At 39.4% G+C, this 15,071-nt stretch overlaps 1 protein-coding gene across 1 annotated transcript; it reads left to right on the top strand.

Annotated features, from left to right (window-relative positions):
• Positions 1-14,058: 14,058 nt before the first annotated feature.
• LOC108516377 (olfactory receptor 8D1) lies at positions 14,059-15,071 on the top strand. Its single transcript, XM_017853810.1, has one exon. The coding sequence runs from the start codon at positions 14,124-14,126 to the stop codon at positions 15,048-15,050; it is 927 nt and encodes a 308-aa protein (XP_017709299.1). The 5' UTR covers positions 14,059-14,123; the 3' UTR covers positions 15,051-15,071.

The raw sequence follows: 15,071 nt of genomic DNA, 5'->3' as shown, positions 1-15,071 counted from the left end.
TGTTTTTAGCACTTTTAGTATTTTTTAAAACTCTTAGTCCTCTCACAATTAAAAATACAGGAAAAGCTGGAAAACGTTTACATTTTAAGACCACAGTGGTTTCCGTCTTAATTTCATTATTTACCCAAAAGTCATCCGGGAGCATGTTGTTTAATTTCCATGTAATTGCATGATTTTGAGGAGAGAGAGGAGCAGAAAATATAACTATTGGGTACTAGGCTTAACAGCTGCGTGATGAAATAATCTGTACAACAAAACCTCCATGACATGAGTTTATCTATATAACCAACGTTCGCATGCAGCCCTGAACCTAAAATAAAAGCTAAAAAAGGATCCCAAAGGTATAATAAGGAACACTAATAAGAATAACCAAAGATTATATTTAAAGTTAATATCTAAAACTGTACAACTCTTCTACTCATCATACTAAATTAGTTTTACTCTTCAATATTTATTGAAAGGAAAATCGTCTCCTCTAAGGTGTTCATTTCTTAAAATAATGCATTTTTTAAAAAACATCTGAAGAACGTAGCCTTCAGTTGATGATGTCAGTTGGAAAGTTTCTAGCAGCAAGTTGTAGAATGTTCAAATAAAAACCTATTTTAATTAGGAACTATTTTTTCCTCATGTAACAATAAATCTGGAGGGAGACTATCCTAGGATTGGTTCAGCAACTAAGCATTCTCATCAGCAACCAGGGCTTTTCATGCCACTGTCTTCAGTCTGCTAGTCTTAGACTTCAGGCTTATCACTTCACAATCACAAAATGGCTGTCATAGCTCCATTAATGACATCTAAACACAACTGTATCCAAAGATGGAAACAAGGCAACAAGAAATAGAGTTCTTACGTACCTCTCTTTATATCTATCATGAAGTGAATCCTTTCCAGAAGCTAGTAGATGGCTTCCCTTCTCCCTTTAATCATGTGGCTATGTCACATGGCCAATCTTAGATGTAAGGAGAGATGACAATGAGTATGTCCTGTGGCCTCTGCCTCTAATTTTATTGATGAGAGAAGGGAGGACACAAATGAATGAAAAAATGACGAGATGAGAGAATGTGGACTCTGTCCTGGTCCACCCTTCTCCCTTATCCCTTGGTGTTTCAGCAATCATGTTTGCATATGGCAGCACTGGCTGTAGGCTAAAGTGGCACTGCTATTTGCTCTATTTCGTTTAGTAAAGCTCTAAAAAGGCTAAGTCAGTGTCACCCAAGTATCATGATAGTGGTAAAGGCAGATTTTGTGGATCCAGGTTGAGCTAGTTTCAAACCATCCCAGCAATATCCCATGTTGTGGGAGAAAATACTGTGGGAAGAGCTGGGTTGTCCTCTAATGCAACACTTTTCTCCGTTGTTCACAGATTTCCATAGAGAAGAATGGCTCCTGGAAATAGTTCTATTGTGGCTGAATTCATTATGGTGGAGTTGAGACCAGACAGATTTCCAACTGCCCCTGTTCTTCCTGTTTCTAGTAATGGGTGTGGTCACTGGGTAGGGGAATTTGGGCTTGGTAACTCTAACTGTGTTCAGTTCATACTTTCATGCACCCATGTACTTTTTTCTTCTTAGTTTAGCTTTTATAGACCACTGTTATTCTTCTGTGTTTATTCCAAAAATGCTGATGAACTTCATAACAGAGAAGAATATTATTTCCTATGCAGGGTGCATGTCTCAGCGTTTTTTCCCTGTTATTTATTTATTTATTTATTATTTCTGAATGCTATGTTCTGATGTCAGTGGTCTCTGATCACTAGTGGCCATGGCCATCTGTAACCCACTTCTGTGTAACATTGCTATGCCCCCTAAAATGTGTTCCAGCCATATGCTTGATTCTTCTGGCCCATTTCTGGGGCCCTGGTCTACACCAGGTGCATGCTGAAACTGACCTTCTGTGAGGCAAACACCATCAACCACTGCTTCTGTGACATCCTTCGTCTGTTCCAGCTCTCTCGCCCCAGTTAAAATGGCTTTTAACCAAAAGACAGGCAATAACAAATGCTGGCAAGGATGTGGAGAAAAGAGAAACCTGGTACACTACTGGCACTCTGAGAATATAAATTAGTACAACCACTATGTTATGGAGAATAGTTTGGAGGTTCCTCAGAAAACTACAAATAGAGCTACCATATGATCCAGCAATCCCACTGCTAAGATGTATACCCAAAAGAAAGAAAATCAGCATATTGAAGATATCTGCACTCCCATGTTTATTGCAGCTTTATTCACAATAGCCAAGATTTGAAAGCAAGCCAAGTGTCCATCAATAGATGAGTGAGTAAAATGGAGTACTATCCATCCATAAAAAAATAGATCTTGTTATTTGCAACAACATAGATGGAACTGGAGGTCATTATGTTAAGTAAAATAAGCCAGGCACAGAAGGACAAGCTTCACATGTTCTCACTTATTTGTGGGTGCTAAAAAGGAAAACACTTGAACTCATGGAGATGAAGAATAGAAGGATGGTTACCAGAGACTGAGAAGGGTATTGAGAACTGTGTGCATGTGTTGCGGGGAGGGGTGGGAGGTGGGGCAGGGGTGCAGGGGTTGCAGGGAGAGGGTGGGACTGGAAGGTTGGGGGAAAGAAGGAAGTGGAGATGGTTAAGTATTACAAACATAGTTACAATGAATAAAATCTAGTATTTGATAGCACAACAGGGTGACTGCAGTCAAAAATAGCTTATTGTACATTAAAAATAACTAAAATAATATAATTGGATTATTTGTAATACAAAGAATAAACACATAAGAGGATGGATACCCCATGTACTGTGATGTAATTATTATGTATCATATTCCTGTATCAAAATATCTCATGTACTCTATAAATAGGGACACCTACTATGTACCCGTGAAAATTAAAAATGAAAAACACAAAAGAACACGAATTGTTTAATCACTTTCACCCTCATGGATTTTAGCTCGCAGTCAATACTTCTTTAAAATGAGATTTTGTCTAATGTAAGTGTTATTAAGGCCCATTAAAAGTGGGCGCGTGCCTCACGCCTGTAATCCCAGCACTTTGGGAGGCCGAAGTGCGCAGATCACGAGGTCAGGAGATAGAGATCATCCTGGCTAACACGGTGAAATCCCGTCTGTACTAAAAATACAAAAAGTTAGCCCAGCGTGGGGGCGGGCGCCTGTGGTCCCAGCTATTCAGGAGGCTGAGGCCAGAGAATGGCGTGAACCCGGGAGGCGGAGCTCGCAGTGAGCCAAGATGGCGCCACTGCTCTCCAACCTGGGCCAACGAGCAAGACTCTGTCTTAAGAAAAAAAAAAAGAAAGAAACCACTGTGTAATCTTTATTTAAAGTCACAAACAGCAGGAAATGATGCCTACAATTATACATCTTAAGGTAGGCATGCATACATTCTGAAATTGTTACCATTTATTTTATTATCATAACCAAAAACCTTGATTGTCAAGGTAAAAAATACAATTTTCGCTACACTCTCCCTGGCTACATAATTTAATTTAAACAAATCATTGTCATATTTTCCTCTTGTATCCTTGTTTCTCAGAACAATTTTGGTGGCCAATATTTCCTCAGGACAAACCGTAACTCACTCCACATACTGGAATATTCTAACCATATCAACTTCTCCTTGTTGAGCACTTTTTACCTGCTATATCTTGTGCAGTTGTTGCATATATTTGCATATAATCTTTACAATTACCTAGAAGGTGGTATCATTATCCTAAGTTTACCAATACAAACTTGGTCATCAGAGAGTTTAAGTGGAATGGTCAAGGCTGAGTAGTTTTTAAGTGGCAGAACTTGAATTCAAGTCTAGGTCAGCTTGATTCTAATTTCCATCTTTCCCATCACATCACCCTGCTTGTTTGTTAGGCTACAAACCTGCTACCTTTGCCTTGGAAAGAGAGAATTACAGAGTTTAACTAAAAGGGATCTGTTCATGAAATACTAGAGTAATTTAAATGCGAAGAAATTTTCTTTACAGCTTCTTTCACCTTGTACATTATGGACAAAAACTCTTCCCTTGATGCTTCCCTGGGATTCTCAGTGAAGGGGTAGATGTGTACTAAATGCTTTTTATTCAAAACTTAAAACATCATATACCTTCAAAGAAGGAAGAAATTTAATTTTTGATAGAGCAAAGCACATTTGTCCTCTAATTTACTAAACGTTAAAAAATTACTAAATCTCAAATCAATTAAAAGGTTTTCCAGCGTTCCCTCTCTTCTTTCCAGTCTTTCTGACTATATATCTTTCTATTTTCTTTCATATTCCACTTCTAGATGGGGAGCTTTTCTGGAACGTAAAATTCAAAGTCTCAAAACCCTTCAATCAATATTAAAATTGTCTAATATTCTATAGCCATAGCAATATATGATATGATATCTCTTCTTATATTTTGAAAGTAAATTTCAAGAATAGGTACTGATTCATAGTATTGTGGGCAATATTGACTGATTGAGCCAAAAATATTTGTATAGTCATATGCTACTTGGTAGCAGTAAATATATTTTTCTCATAGTATTTTACTCTTTTTGCTATAAGCTGATACTTGACAGCATTTTTTTGTATTTGTGCATTTTCCTAGGTGCCTTGATATTAACCTCATCTCAGAGTTATGGATGCCGAAGTCTTTAAATTTTTCATCAGTGGATTTTATGGGGAGATATACCAGTAATTATAATGATTAAGGACTAGTTTAGTGAGTGTTAGGATAAGAACTTCAAGTGCAGTGAAACATGGGATCAGTAATTGATTAACATAAGTACTGGAACAGAAGAATTTCAATAGGGAAAAACAGTCACAGAAGTAATAGTTAGTAATGTGGACTCTGTAGAACAATTAGAGCACCAAAGGTGGGTACAAGATAGATCTCTCATAGCCTTCAGTAGCATACTTGATGAGATGTAGCAACATCATACAGCAACTGCTTAATGATTACCTTGTAGTCAGTAGATACACACTGATGTTTCCAAAGGCTATTCTTCAACTTACTCACAAAGATTCTATGCCATGTAGCCTTCTCAAATTTTGCCTTCCAACGGCTTTTTGTTTTTTTTTTTTTTAGAGGGAACCTCTCTCTGTCGCCCAGGCTGGAGTGCAGTGGCGCCATCTCGACTCACTGCAAGTTCCGCCTCCCGGGTTCACGCCTTTCTCCTGCCTCAGCCTCCCGAGTAGCTGGGACTACAGGCACCCGCCACCTCGCCCGGCTAATTTTTTGTATTTTAGTAGAGACGGGGTTTCACCGTGTTAGCCAGGATGGTCTTAATCTCCTGACCTCGTGATCCACCCGCCTCGGCCTCCCAAAGTGCTGGGATTACAGGCGTGAGCCACCGCATCTGGCCCCAACAGCTTTTTTGAAACAACTTTTTGGAGGTATAATTTAAGTAAAAAACCATACATATTTAAAATTTCCAATTTAGTCAGGTTGATATATGTATGCACCTGTGAACTACCACCACATTCAATATAACAAACATTTCCCTCACTCCCAATATTCCTGTGCCTTTTGGTAATCCATCCCTTCCTCTAGCCCTATCCCAAAGTAACAACTGACCTTCTTCTCTGTCACTATAGTTTGGTTTGGTTCATACCTTCAGGATTTCTGTAGTCAGAATATTTTACAAAAGAATAAACAATAATTGACAACATACACTGTAAAATTAAGAGTTGAATTCTGATTTACATAAATCTGTTCAGTATGCACTGAAGGAAGTAGGGAGTTTATGAACATGTTAAGTCAGAGCTGAGTATTGGAGGCAAGGAAACTTGAGCTAAGCAGACTGAAGAGAGACGTTTGTTTTAGATGAGGAGAAAGAACATTTATTAGATCACGTTGTGGGAATGAACACAGAGTGGTTGCAGGATGAGAAATAGGTGAGGGGTAGTGTGAGATTCAACAAAGAATATATAGCAGGACTTTGAAAGATACATAAAAGAACTTACACAAAACATTGTTCATTAATACATTCGTTCACTTTTTGGTATACATTAAATACTGATTATGTAAAACAATGCTAAATGTTGATTAAAAAAGAGAGAAAATAAAATTTAATTAGGCCTTTTCGAGTAGGTATAGTAATGGGGGCTGTGATTGGCAGAGACACAAAAATGAATTAGACATGATTGCCATCATCAAGTTGCTTGTTGTCTCAAGCAGGTAACAGTAATTTATTTCAATGACATCATCCTTGTGGCAGCCTACTCCTGAGCTATGAAGCACTTTCTTGAAGACAGATATGGGTTTGGTCTTAGCTCATTATTTTCTCTTTGGTACGTCAATTTTCTCCCCCCTCCACTCTTATTTATAACTATAAGAATAAATGTGTTTTCTTCTTCAAAACTGAGTGCTCTTTGATAGAATAACATAATTATTTGCATTCCCATTTTAATCTCCTGTTAGAAATTAGGGATAACTTAGTTATATGGGAAGCAGTGTCTTTCCAAGTGTCAGGACAAGAATGTGTGTCAATCAGTTTGTACAAACATCCAGTTACTATTCCAGTTTCTGTGAAAATCAATATACTACTTTCCCTCGCATCGTGTTTTATTCAGAGGGAAGATGAATTGTACAGAAGCAGCTGGCTTTATCACGGGGAAAATATTTGGCCTTAATTGCTTCATTTATTTCAGAAAAGAAAAGAAATTAAATTTAATCATGCTGTACATTTTTTTTTCAGTTTAAATACACTGAAGAAATTGGCAAACTACAGAATACTGAATTTCAGTTATACATTAAATAAGGACTATAAGACATCAGCCCAGATGCTCAACAGAAAATGTAAACTACCCTTCCTTGGAAGTAAGTAAAGAATATATTTAAGTGGGTTCATTTCAGTTTTTCAAAAAGGCAAGTATGAGTATAGATGACCTTTTCATTTTAAGACTATGACCTTTTCTCACATCTCACTTTTCCATATCATTACCACTTGTATGTGGGATGAAATCCTATATGGCCTCCAGTTCATCTTGTAATCTCTTGGCCCGCACGCAGTTTTTAACTGGAAATGTACAATGTGTGGGAAAACCCTTCATTGTAAGGTGCAAATAACAAATCTTTGTCTTGGATCCTATATAAGTTTTCTGTGGCTACTACAAAAAATCACTGCAAATTTTGTCTTAAAACAACAGAAATTTATTCCCTTACAGGCCTGAGGGCCAGAAGTCCACACCAGTATCAACCAGCCAAAATAAAGGTTTTGGCAAGGCCTCATTTCTTCTGGAGGTTCTAAAGGAGAACCTGTTCCTTGTCTCCTCTAGCTTCTGGTGGCTGCTGGCATTCCTTAGCTTGTGGCTGCATCACTGCAATCTCTGCCTTCATGGTCATATTGCCTTCTCTTTTGTGTGAAATTTTTTTCTATTTCCTCTTATAAGAATACATTTGATTGCACTTAGGGCCAACCTGGATAATCCATGGTAATCTCCCCAGGTAAAGATCCTTAATTTAGTCACATCAGCAGTATTTTCCTTCCATCCTATGAAGTAAAATTCACAGGTACCAAGGATTACAGTGTAAATATCTTTTGAGAGACATGTTTCTAGTCTACACACAAAAACCTACAAAATTTATTTAAAAGTTGTATATTATCTATAGGATTCTTAGAGTATTGACTGAGGCAAAATCACAAAAGATAAGTTTGAAGCTGTATTATAAAACCACAAAATTTTACTCTAACTCATTCAGGATATTTGTGTAAATGCTTAGAAGAAGAATATATGTTGAGTCCAAGTTATTATGAATGTCTGCCATTATATAAAAATGAGACCTTTGTTTCATATTCCACATCTTAGAGATTCATCAGTAAAGAAATTTATAGCCTCTTAATATCTGTCATTTATAACAAACACCAGTACCATAGCAAGTCATAATGATCTTAGTTCTTTCTGCTCTTGGAACTGTTTGCTTCCTAAAATTAATTGAAAGTAGAGCTTCTTCTACATTTTCTGACTTCTCTATTTTAGACAATTTCCAAGATGAACTAGAGCAGAAAGAGGTCCTGTATGTTATTCTCAGCCAACTAATCTATCTTCACTACCACTTATACATAATAATTGTGCCCGTAACGACATTTGCATGAATGAGAGGAAGGAACAGATATGAATGGCAGAAGACATCTTCCTGGGCTATCTTTGGGGCAAATTGCAAAGTTTATTAATCCTTCACTTCTTGAAGTAGCTCATAATTTTCAAATTGCATTTTTTTTTTCTTTTGATACAGAATCTCTCTGTCACCCGGGCTGGAGTGCAGTGGCATGATCTCAGCTCACTGCAGCCTGTGCTTCCTGGGTTCAAGCGATCCTTTTGCCTCAGCCTCCCAGGTAGCTGGGGTTACAGGTGCTTGCCACCATGCCTGGCTTGTCTTTGTATTTTTAGTAGAGATGGGGTTTTACCATATTAGTCAGGCTGGTCTCAAACTCCTGACCTTAGGTGATCCGCCTGCCTTGGCCTCCCAAAGTGCTGGGATTACAGGTGTGAGCCACCACGCCCAGCTTCAAATTGCATTTTGTAATATATATTACTTTATGACTTCCCTGTGAGGCAAATGAGAAATATTTTACAGATGAGAAAATTAAAGTTTAATAAGTTTAAATTGCCTTTTCCACAGATAGTAAGTATAAAACCAAGATAAAAGTCTGACTCTCCTAAAACCCAGGATTATTTCTATCTTTTCATCATAAACAATTATTGGTATGAAATTTAAAAAATGTTTACCATGAATTCTGAATCAAAGAATAGTTGAACTACAGAAAATACCCTTCTGCTTCTGGTATAAGATTTTCTCATCATAAAAGTTCTGGTACTAAGAAATTTGAAAAATGATTTACTTAGTTCTGATTATTGATAAGGAATCTAAGTCTTAGAGTATCAATGACTTCCTTAGAGATATATATTTATTTTAATTAAATGAACATAATAAATATATGAAGTGTCTAGTTCAATGTCTGCTACACAGTGAGCATCTATAAAGCAGTATTACTAATTATGATACTATAAAAAGGAGTAGTTGCTATAATTGATGATAATAGTATTGGGGCAGATTTGAAACTAAAACAAGCTACTGAGTAAATCCAGTTCTGAATCAACTGCATTAACATAATTTTTATGTGTAAATATCACCAGAGATCTTTGGACGCTTTATAGCTGATTGCCCTAAAGAAGTGAGTCACTGGGGAAATCCTGTTTATTTCTGGCAGGACCAATGCAAAAAGTTGAGGTGGCTCTTAAGAGCTACATCCCCTTTGCCAGTGGCTCTACATCAGGATAGCATAGAACTCATGTGATCTGGAATGGGAGGTACCCTGGACAGGGTGGAATACGTTAAACTTGCTTAAGCCATTGAGTGACATAAACTGCAGTCACAGGAAATAGTACAGGAACAGAGGCTGAATAATTACTAAATTCTGGTAATTAAAAATTGGTTCAGTTGAAAAGATTCCATGGAAAGTATTTCTCAGGATCTTAGGTTTCTGATCTGAACTCTTTCACAGGAAGGAGAAGCAGATCATCCTACGCTGATTATCTATGATAACCAACTTTATAGTCATCAGAATTTGGCTTTCCCAAGACAGTACAATTTCTTTTTTTTTTTTTTTTTTTTTTGAGATGGAGTCTTGCTCCTTCGCCCAGGCTGGAGTGCAGAGGCACAATCTTAGCTCACTGCAATCTCCGCCTCCCAGGTTCAAGTGATTCTCCTGCCTCTGGAGTAGCTGAGATTACAGGCATGTGCAAACACGCCAGGCTAATTTTTGTATTTTCAGTAGAGACGGGTTTTCACCATGTTGGCCAGGTTAGTCTCGAACTCCTGACCTCAAGTGATCCATCTGTCTCAGCCTCGCAAAGTGCTGGGATCACAGGCGTGAGCCACCGCACCCAGCCCCAAGACAATATAATTGCAATGAGAGACCACAATAGGGTTGCCAAAACTTTGGTTTTCCAAGTGAAGGCGTTCAAACACAATGTAAAAATAAATAAGCAAGCAATCAAAGGACACAACCATTATCTACTGTCAGAACCACATAATAAAATGAAAGAATATTTTGAATCCCAAAACATTTAAAGACGTAAAATCGACAACCTCAGAAAAGGATGGCCTTTACATTGAATAAGTTTAGTTTTAGAAAAAATACTATGTTGTCTTTGTTTTCTTCAGTTTAAAACAATTTTACTCATTGATGAACTTTTAGTCAAGAACCAGCAACTGACTTCGGAATCAATTTTGGGACTCATTGATCTAATTCCTCTGTGTTACAGAATCCTTATTGGTAACATTAAAAATGAAATAAGAAACTTCTTTCAGGACCTCCAACACTTTTGGGATAAATGGCAATAGGGGGCCCAGGACACGATGTGATCATTTCTGCAGAGGGTTATTAAATGCTGAGCACACCGGTGATCTGTGGGCTCAATAGGTCTTGGGGGATTTGTGTGTGTATGGGTTTGTTTTGTATTCCTAATGATATCCCTAAACTCACTAAACCTCAGAGGAAAGCTGCATATCATGCCTCCCTCTTGCTTTTAAGATTGGGGAAGCTGGATATCATGGTCCCCTTCAAGGTCCGAGAGTTGTTTGTACGATCTAATACATTTTGATGTTTTACTTTTAGCCAACCAAATAATTCAGCCCTTGGCATATAAATGTGTGTATAAGGTAGTAGGAGAGACTTTGTTCTTTGTTGGCTATTACAGGGATCTGTGACCTGAGCAAAGTGAACAATTCCTAAGAAATTCTGTCTCTGTGCAGGACCAAGGTAAGTGTCCCATTTCCTTTATGACAATTATATCATATCTAATGCAAGGACAGTTGGTGATTAGCAACCATGCTGACGCTTGTGCAACATTTTCTGTTTACCGAGGAGCACCTGCCCCACCATTCTCTCCTCTGGGTTATGTCCTCACTTCTCCTCTTCTATTAATCTTGCCTCGTCACCTCTTTATAACCTGGGTCACACAATCTGCAGGAGTGATTTCTAATCTAAGTTCAACCAGTTCTGGCAGAGAGCCTTGCTGGAATTTCCGTATGACTGTGAAGTGTTTGCTTCCCTGAAATTCTTCTGGCTTATGTATTTACTAGTGTTACTTGTCTTCTTGCACACCAGCCTACACATACTCCTTCCTTCCTTCCTTCCTTCCTTCCTTCCTTCCTTCCTTCCTTTCTCTCTCTCTCTCTCTCTCTTTCTTTCTTTCTTTCTTTCTTTCTTTCTTTCTTTCTTTCTTTCTTTTTCTTTCTTTCTCTCCCTCTCTTTTTCTTTCTTTCTTTTCTCTTTCTCTCTCCCTTCCTTCCTTCCCTCCTTCTTTCCCTCCTTCCTTCCTTCTCTCTCTCTCCCTTCCTTCCTTCCTTCTTTCCTTCCTTCCTTTCTTTTTCTTCTTCTTTCTTTCTTTCTCTCTCCTTTTCTTTCTTTCTTTCTCTCTCTTTTCTTTCTTTTCTCTCTTTCTTTTCTTTCTTTTTTTTTATTTTCAAGATGGAGTCTCGCTCTGTTGCCCAAGCAGGAGTGTAGTGGTGCGATCTTGGCTCACTGCAGCCTCTGCCTCCCAAGTTCAAGTGATTCTCCTGCCTCAGCCTCCTGAGTAGCTAGGATTGCAGATGCTTACCACCACACCCAGCTAGTTTTTGTGTTTTTAGTAGAGACAGGGTTTCACCATGTTGGCAAGGCTAGTCTTGAACTCCTGATTTCAGGTGATCCGCTCACCTCAGCCTCCCAAAGTGCTGGGATTACAGGCATGAGCCACCGCACCTGGCTCCAATTTCTAGGAGATAAAGATACAATTCCAGGTAGAGTATTCATTCTGGACAGAGTATTAAACATAAATTCCTACCCTCTCATCCATCTTAAAGAAATGTTCTCCCAGCACTTTGGGAGGCTGAGGTGGGTGGATCACCTGAGGTCAGGAGTTTGAGACCAGCCTGGCCAACATAGTGAAACCCCGTCTTTACACAAAAATCAGCTGGGCTTGATGGTGCATGTCTGTAATCCCAGCTACTCAGGAGGTTGAGGCAGGAGAATTGCTTGAACCCGGGAGGCAGAGGTTGCAATGAGCCGAGATCGCGCAATTGCACTCCAGCCTGGGCAACAGAGCAAAACTCTGTCTCCAAAAAAAAAAAAAAAAAAGGGAAAGAAATGTTCTCAGGTCACCAGGAGATGAATCAAGAGTCCGTTCAGCTTGCATAGCTCTGCTGTGTTTCTTCCTGGCCTCTTAAGCGCTTGTCCCTTGGGGATGAAAACACTTCAATGCCCCCAACTCCTTCAAAAAAAGGCCCAACACTTTAAATCCCTCTTTTAAATTTCCAAATCTGAAAACAAACGTTTTAAAACCTAACCAGCGGAGGGGGCGGAGCAAGATGGCCGAATAGGAACAGCTCCAGTCTCCAACTCCCAGCGCGAGCGACACAGAAGACCGGTGATTTCTGCATTTTCAACTGAGGTACTGGGGTCATCTCACTAGGGAGTGCCGGACAATCGGTGCTGGTCAGCTGCTGCAGCCTGACCAGCGAGAGCTGAAGCAGGGCGAGGCATCGCCTCACCTGGAAGCGCAAGGGGGAAGGGNNNNCACTTTAAATCCCTCTTTTAAATTTCCAAATCTGAAAACAAACGTTTTAAAACCTAACCAGCACCAAATGTTTAAAACATTTTTATTATTCTTACCAAAGTGAAGGACCTAGGACAAATAAACACCTATGTCTGTCTTTTCTTCATACAAAGGTAGTATCTTTTCATCTTCTGATGTTATGTACTTTTCTGTGTTCAACTGTAGTTAAAAATATGTGCCACATGAAATGTTGACAAGTGTTTTTAGATAATGAATCTTTACATTTATCATTTTACCTTTGAAATGGGTATCCCACTTCAAAGATTGAAACAATGCAGTTTACATGAAATGACTTGTCCAGTGTTACAGACTGGTCTGCAGTAAAGTCAAACCTTGAAATACACCTACGTTGATACCCAAACCTTTCCATTCATTGCTGAATAGACTATAAGTTCACCTCAGTAAGCTCATTCAATATTTTTGTTATCAAATAGATATTGGAAGTGCTGAGCTCACAAAATTGAGCTGGTTTCTTTCTAGCTGGACTATTTAGAGCCTTAAATGAATAACTGGCACCTGACAACACACACACTTCTCTGAAATGGCTCCACCAGGGAGCCAGTTCATATTGAAAAGGGTGGACCAACTAGATTCTAGTATTTCTTCTGGGAAAAGCACAGCATTCTCTTTTATTTCTTTATATCCAGGGCTCAAACCACCAAGGGTACCAAGCTTTGGAAAGTTCAAGATTTATACTTGTAGCAACATTCTTCTCAGACATCTTCAGAAGCACCTTTCCCTGCCACAGTAAGGGCATTCTGTGGGGGGTGCGGATCTCATAAGTAAGGGGTAAATAGTTCACTGCTAGGATTCCAGACAGCCAACTCTTCCGGCAATAGTTGAGGTCTGATAAGACTCTCTTTGTGAACTTTATAGATGAACACCTGGGTTACAGGAGATTGTCCTTCATCAGTGATTCCAGTGATGAAGCTTTTGCCTCCCCCATCCTTCTCCAGCTTAGCAGAGGGCCAGAGGTGTTATGTGGAGACTCCTACTTCTGCAGTATTATTACCCTGGAGATATTTTTGTTCAGCACAATGAGTAGATGCCTTACACCCACCCCCATGCCCACCATCACTCCAGTTGGAAGTAATAGACATTTTAATTCTCTGGGGGTGAGGCTTCATCCTCTCCTTGTTTTCAGATATTGTGAGAAATACGTGCAGGTCTTCGAGTAGGAGAAAACTGGGGAAATTGAAAAAGTGATTGAATCTCCCTTCAATCTCTTCTCCTGTTTAACTGTCACAAACTGGCTATCAGAAATTCTCCCCATAAAGTAAACATTTGCTTTTTTTCCTACCAAATTCAGGAGGCAAAGGTTACCGAGTCAGTCAGGAAGTACTTTTTTGTAACTTAAATTCTGGACCAACTTGGAGGAGGCCCAGGGAACTTTAGGGAGACAAGGCAGAGGTATCAAGGTTAGAGACAATGAAAACTATGACTCAGTCTATTAGCTGCCGTCAACCTCGCTTATGCAGTTTGGTTTTGTTTGGAAGAACAGTGAGAGCCCATATTAATGTAATTCACACTTTCTGTTTTCACAGAAATGCCTAAAGAAGAATGACCATGAAGAATTATTCTATGGCAACTCAGTTTGTCTTAGCTGGTTTAACACAGCAAGCAGAGATCCAGCTGCCCCTCTTCCTCCTGTTCTTGGGTATCTATTTGGTCACAGTAATGGGCAACCTGGGCATGGTTCTCCTGATTGCAGTCAGCCCTCTGCTTCACACTCCCATGTACTATTTCCTCAGTAGCTTGTCTTTCGTTGATTTCTGCTATTCCTCTGTCATTACTCCCAAAATGCTGTTGAACTTCCTAGGAAAGAAGAACACAATCCTTTACTCTGAGTGCATGGTCCAGCTCTTTTTCTTTGTGGTCTTTGTGGTGGCTGAGGGTTACCTCCTGACTGCCATGGCGTATGATCGCTACGTTGCCATCTGTAGCCCACTGCTTTATAAGGTGATCATGTCCTCATGGGTCTGCTCACTGCTAGTGCTGGCTGCCTTCTTCTTGGGCTTTCTCTCTGCCTTGGCTCATACAAGTGCCATGATGAAACTGTCCTTTTGCAAATCCCATATTATCAACCATTACTTCTGTGATGTTCTTCCCCTCCTCAATCTCTCCTGCTCCAACACACACCTCAATGAGCTTCTGCTTTTTATCATTGCGGGGTTTAACACCTTGGTGCCCACCCTAGCTGTTGCTATCTCCTATGCCTTCATATTCTACAGCATCCTTCACATCCGCTCCTCAGAGGGCCGGTCCAAAGCTTTTGGAACATGCAGCTCTCATCTCATGGCTGTGGGGATCTTCTTTGGGTCCATTACCTTCATGTATTTCAAGCCCCCTTCAAGTAACTCCCTGGACCAGGAGAAGGTGTCCTCTGTATTCTACACCACAGTGATCCCCATGCTGAACCCTTTAATATACAGTCTGAGGAACAAGGATGTGAAGAAAGCATTGAGGAAGGTCTTAGTAGGAAAATGAGTCCTGATTTGGGGATTTATA

Source organism: Rhinopithecus bieti, unplaced genomic scaffold (assembly GCF_001698545.2).
Source record: "Rhinopithecus bieti isolate Rb0 unplaced genomic scaffold, ASM169854v2 scaffold_37463, whole genome shotgun sequence".
Lineage (NCBI taxonomy): Eukaryota > Metazoa > Chordata > Mammalia > Primates > Cercopithecidae > Rhinopithecus > Rhinopithecus bieti.
Note: the sequence above shows the minus strand (reverse complement) of the source record. Positions and strands in the feature narration are given on the sequence as shown.

What these genes read in the sequence shown, in the direction of transcription:
- LOC108516377 (XM_017853810.1), top strand. Translation starts at nt 14,124, where the DNA reads ATGACCATGAAGAATTATTCTATGGCAACTCAGTTTGTCTTAGCTGGT.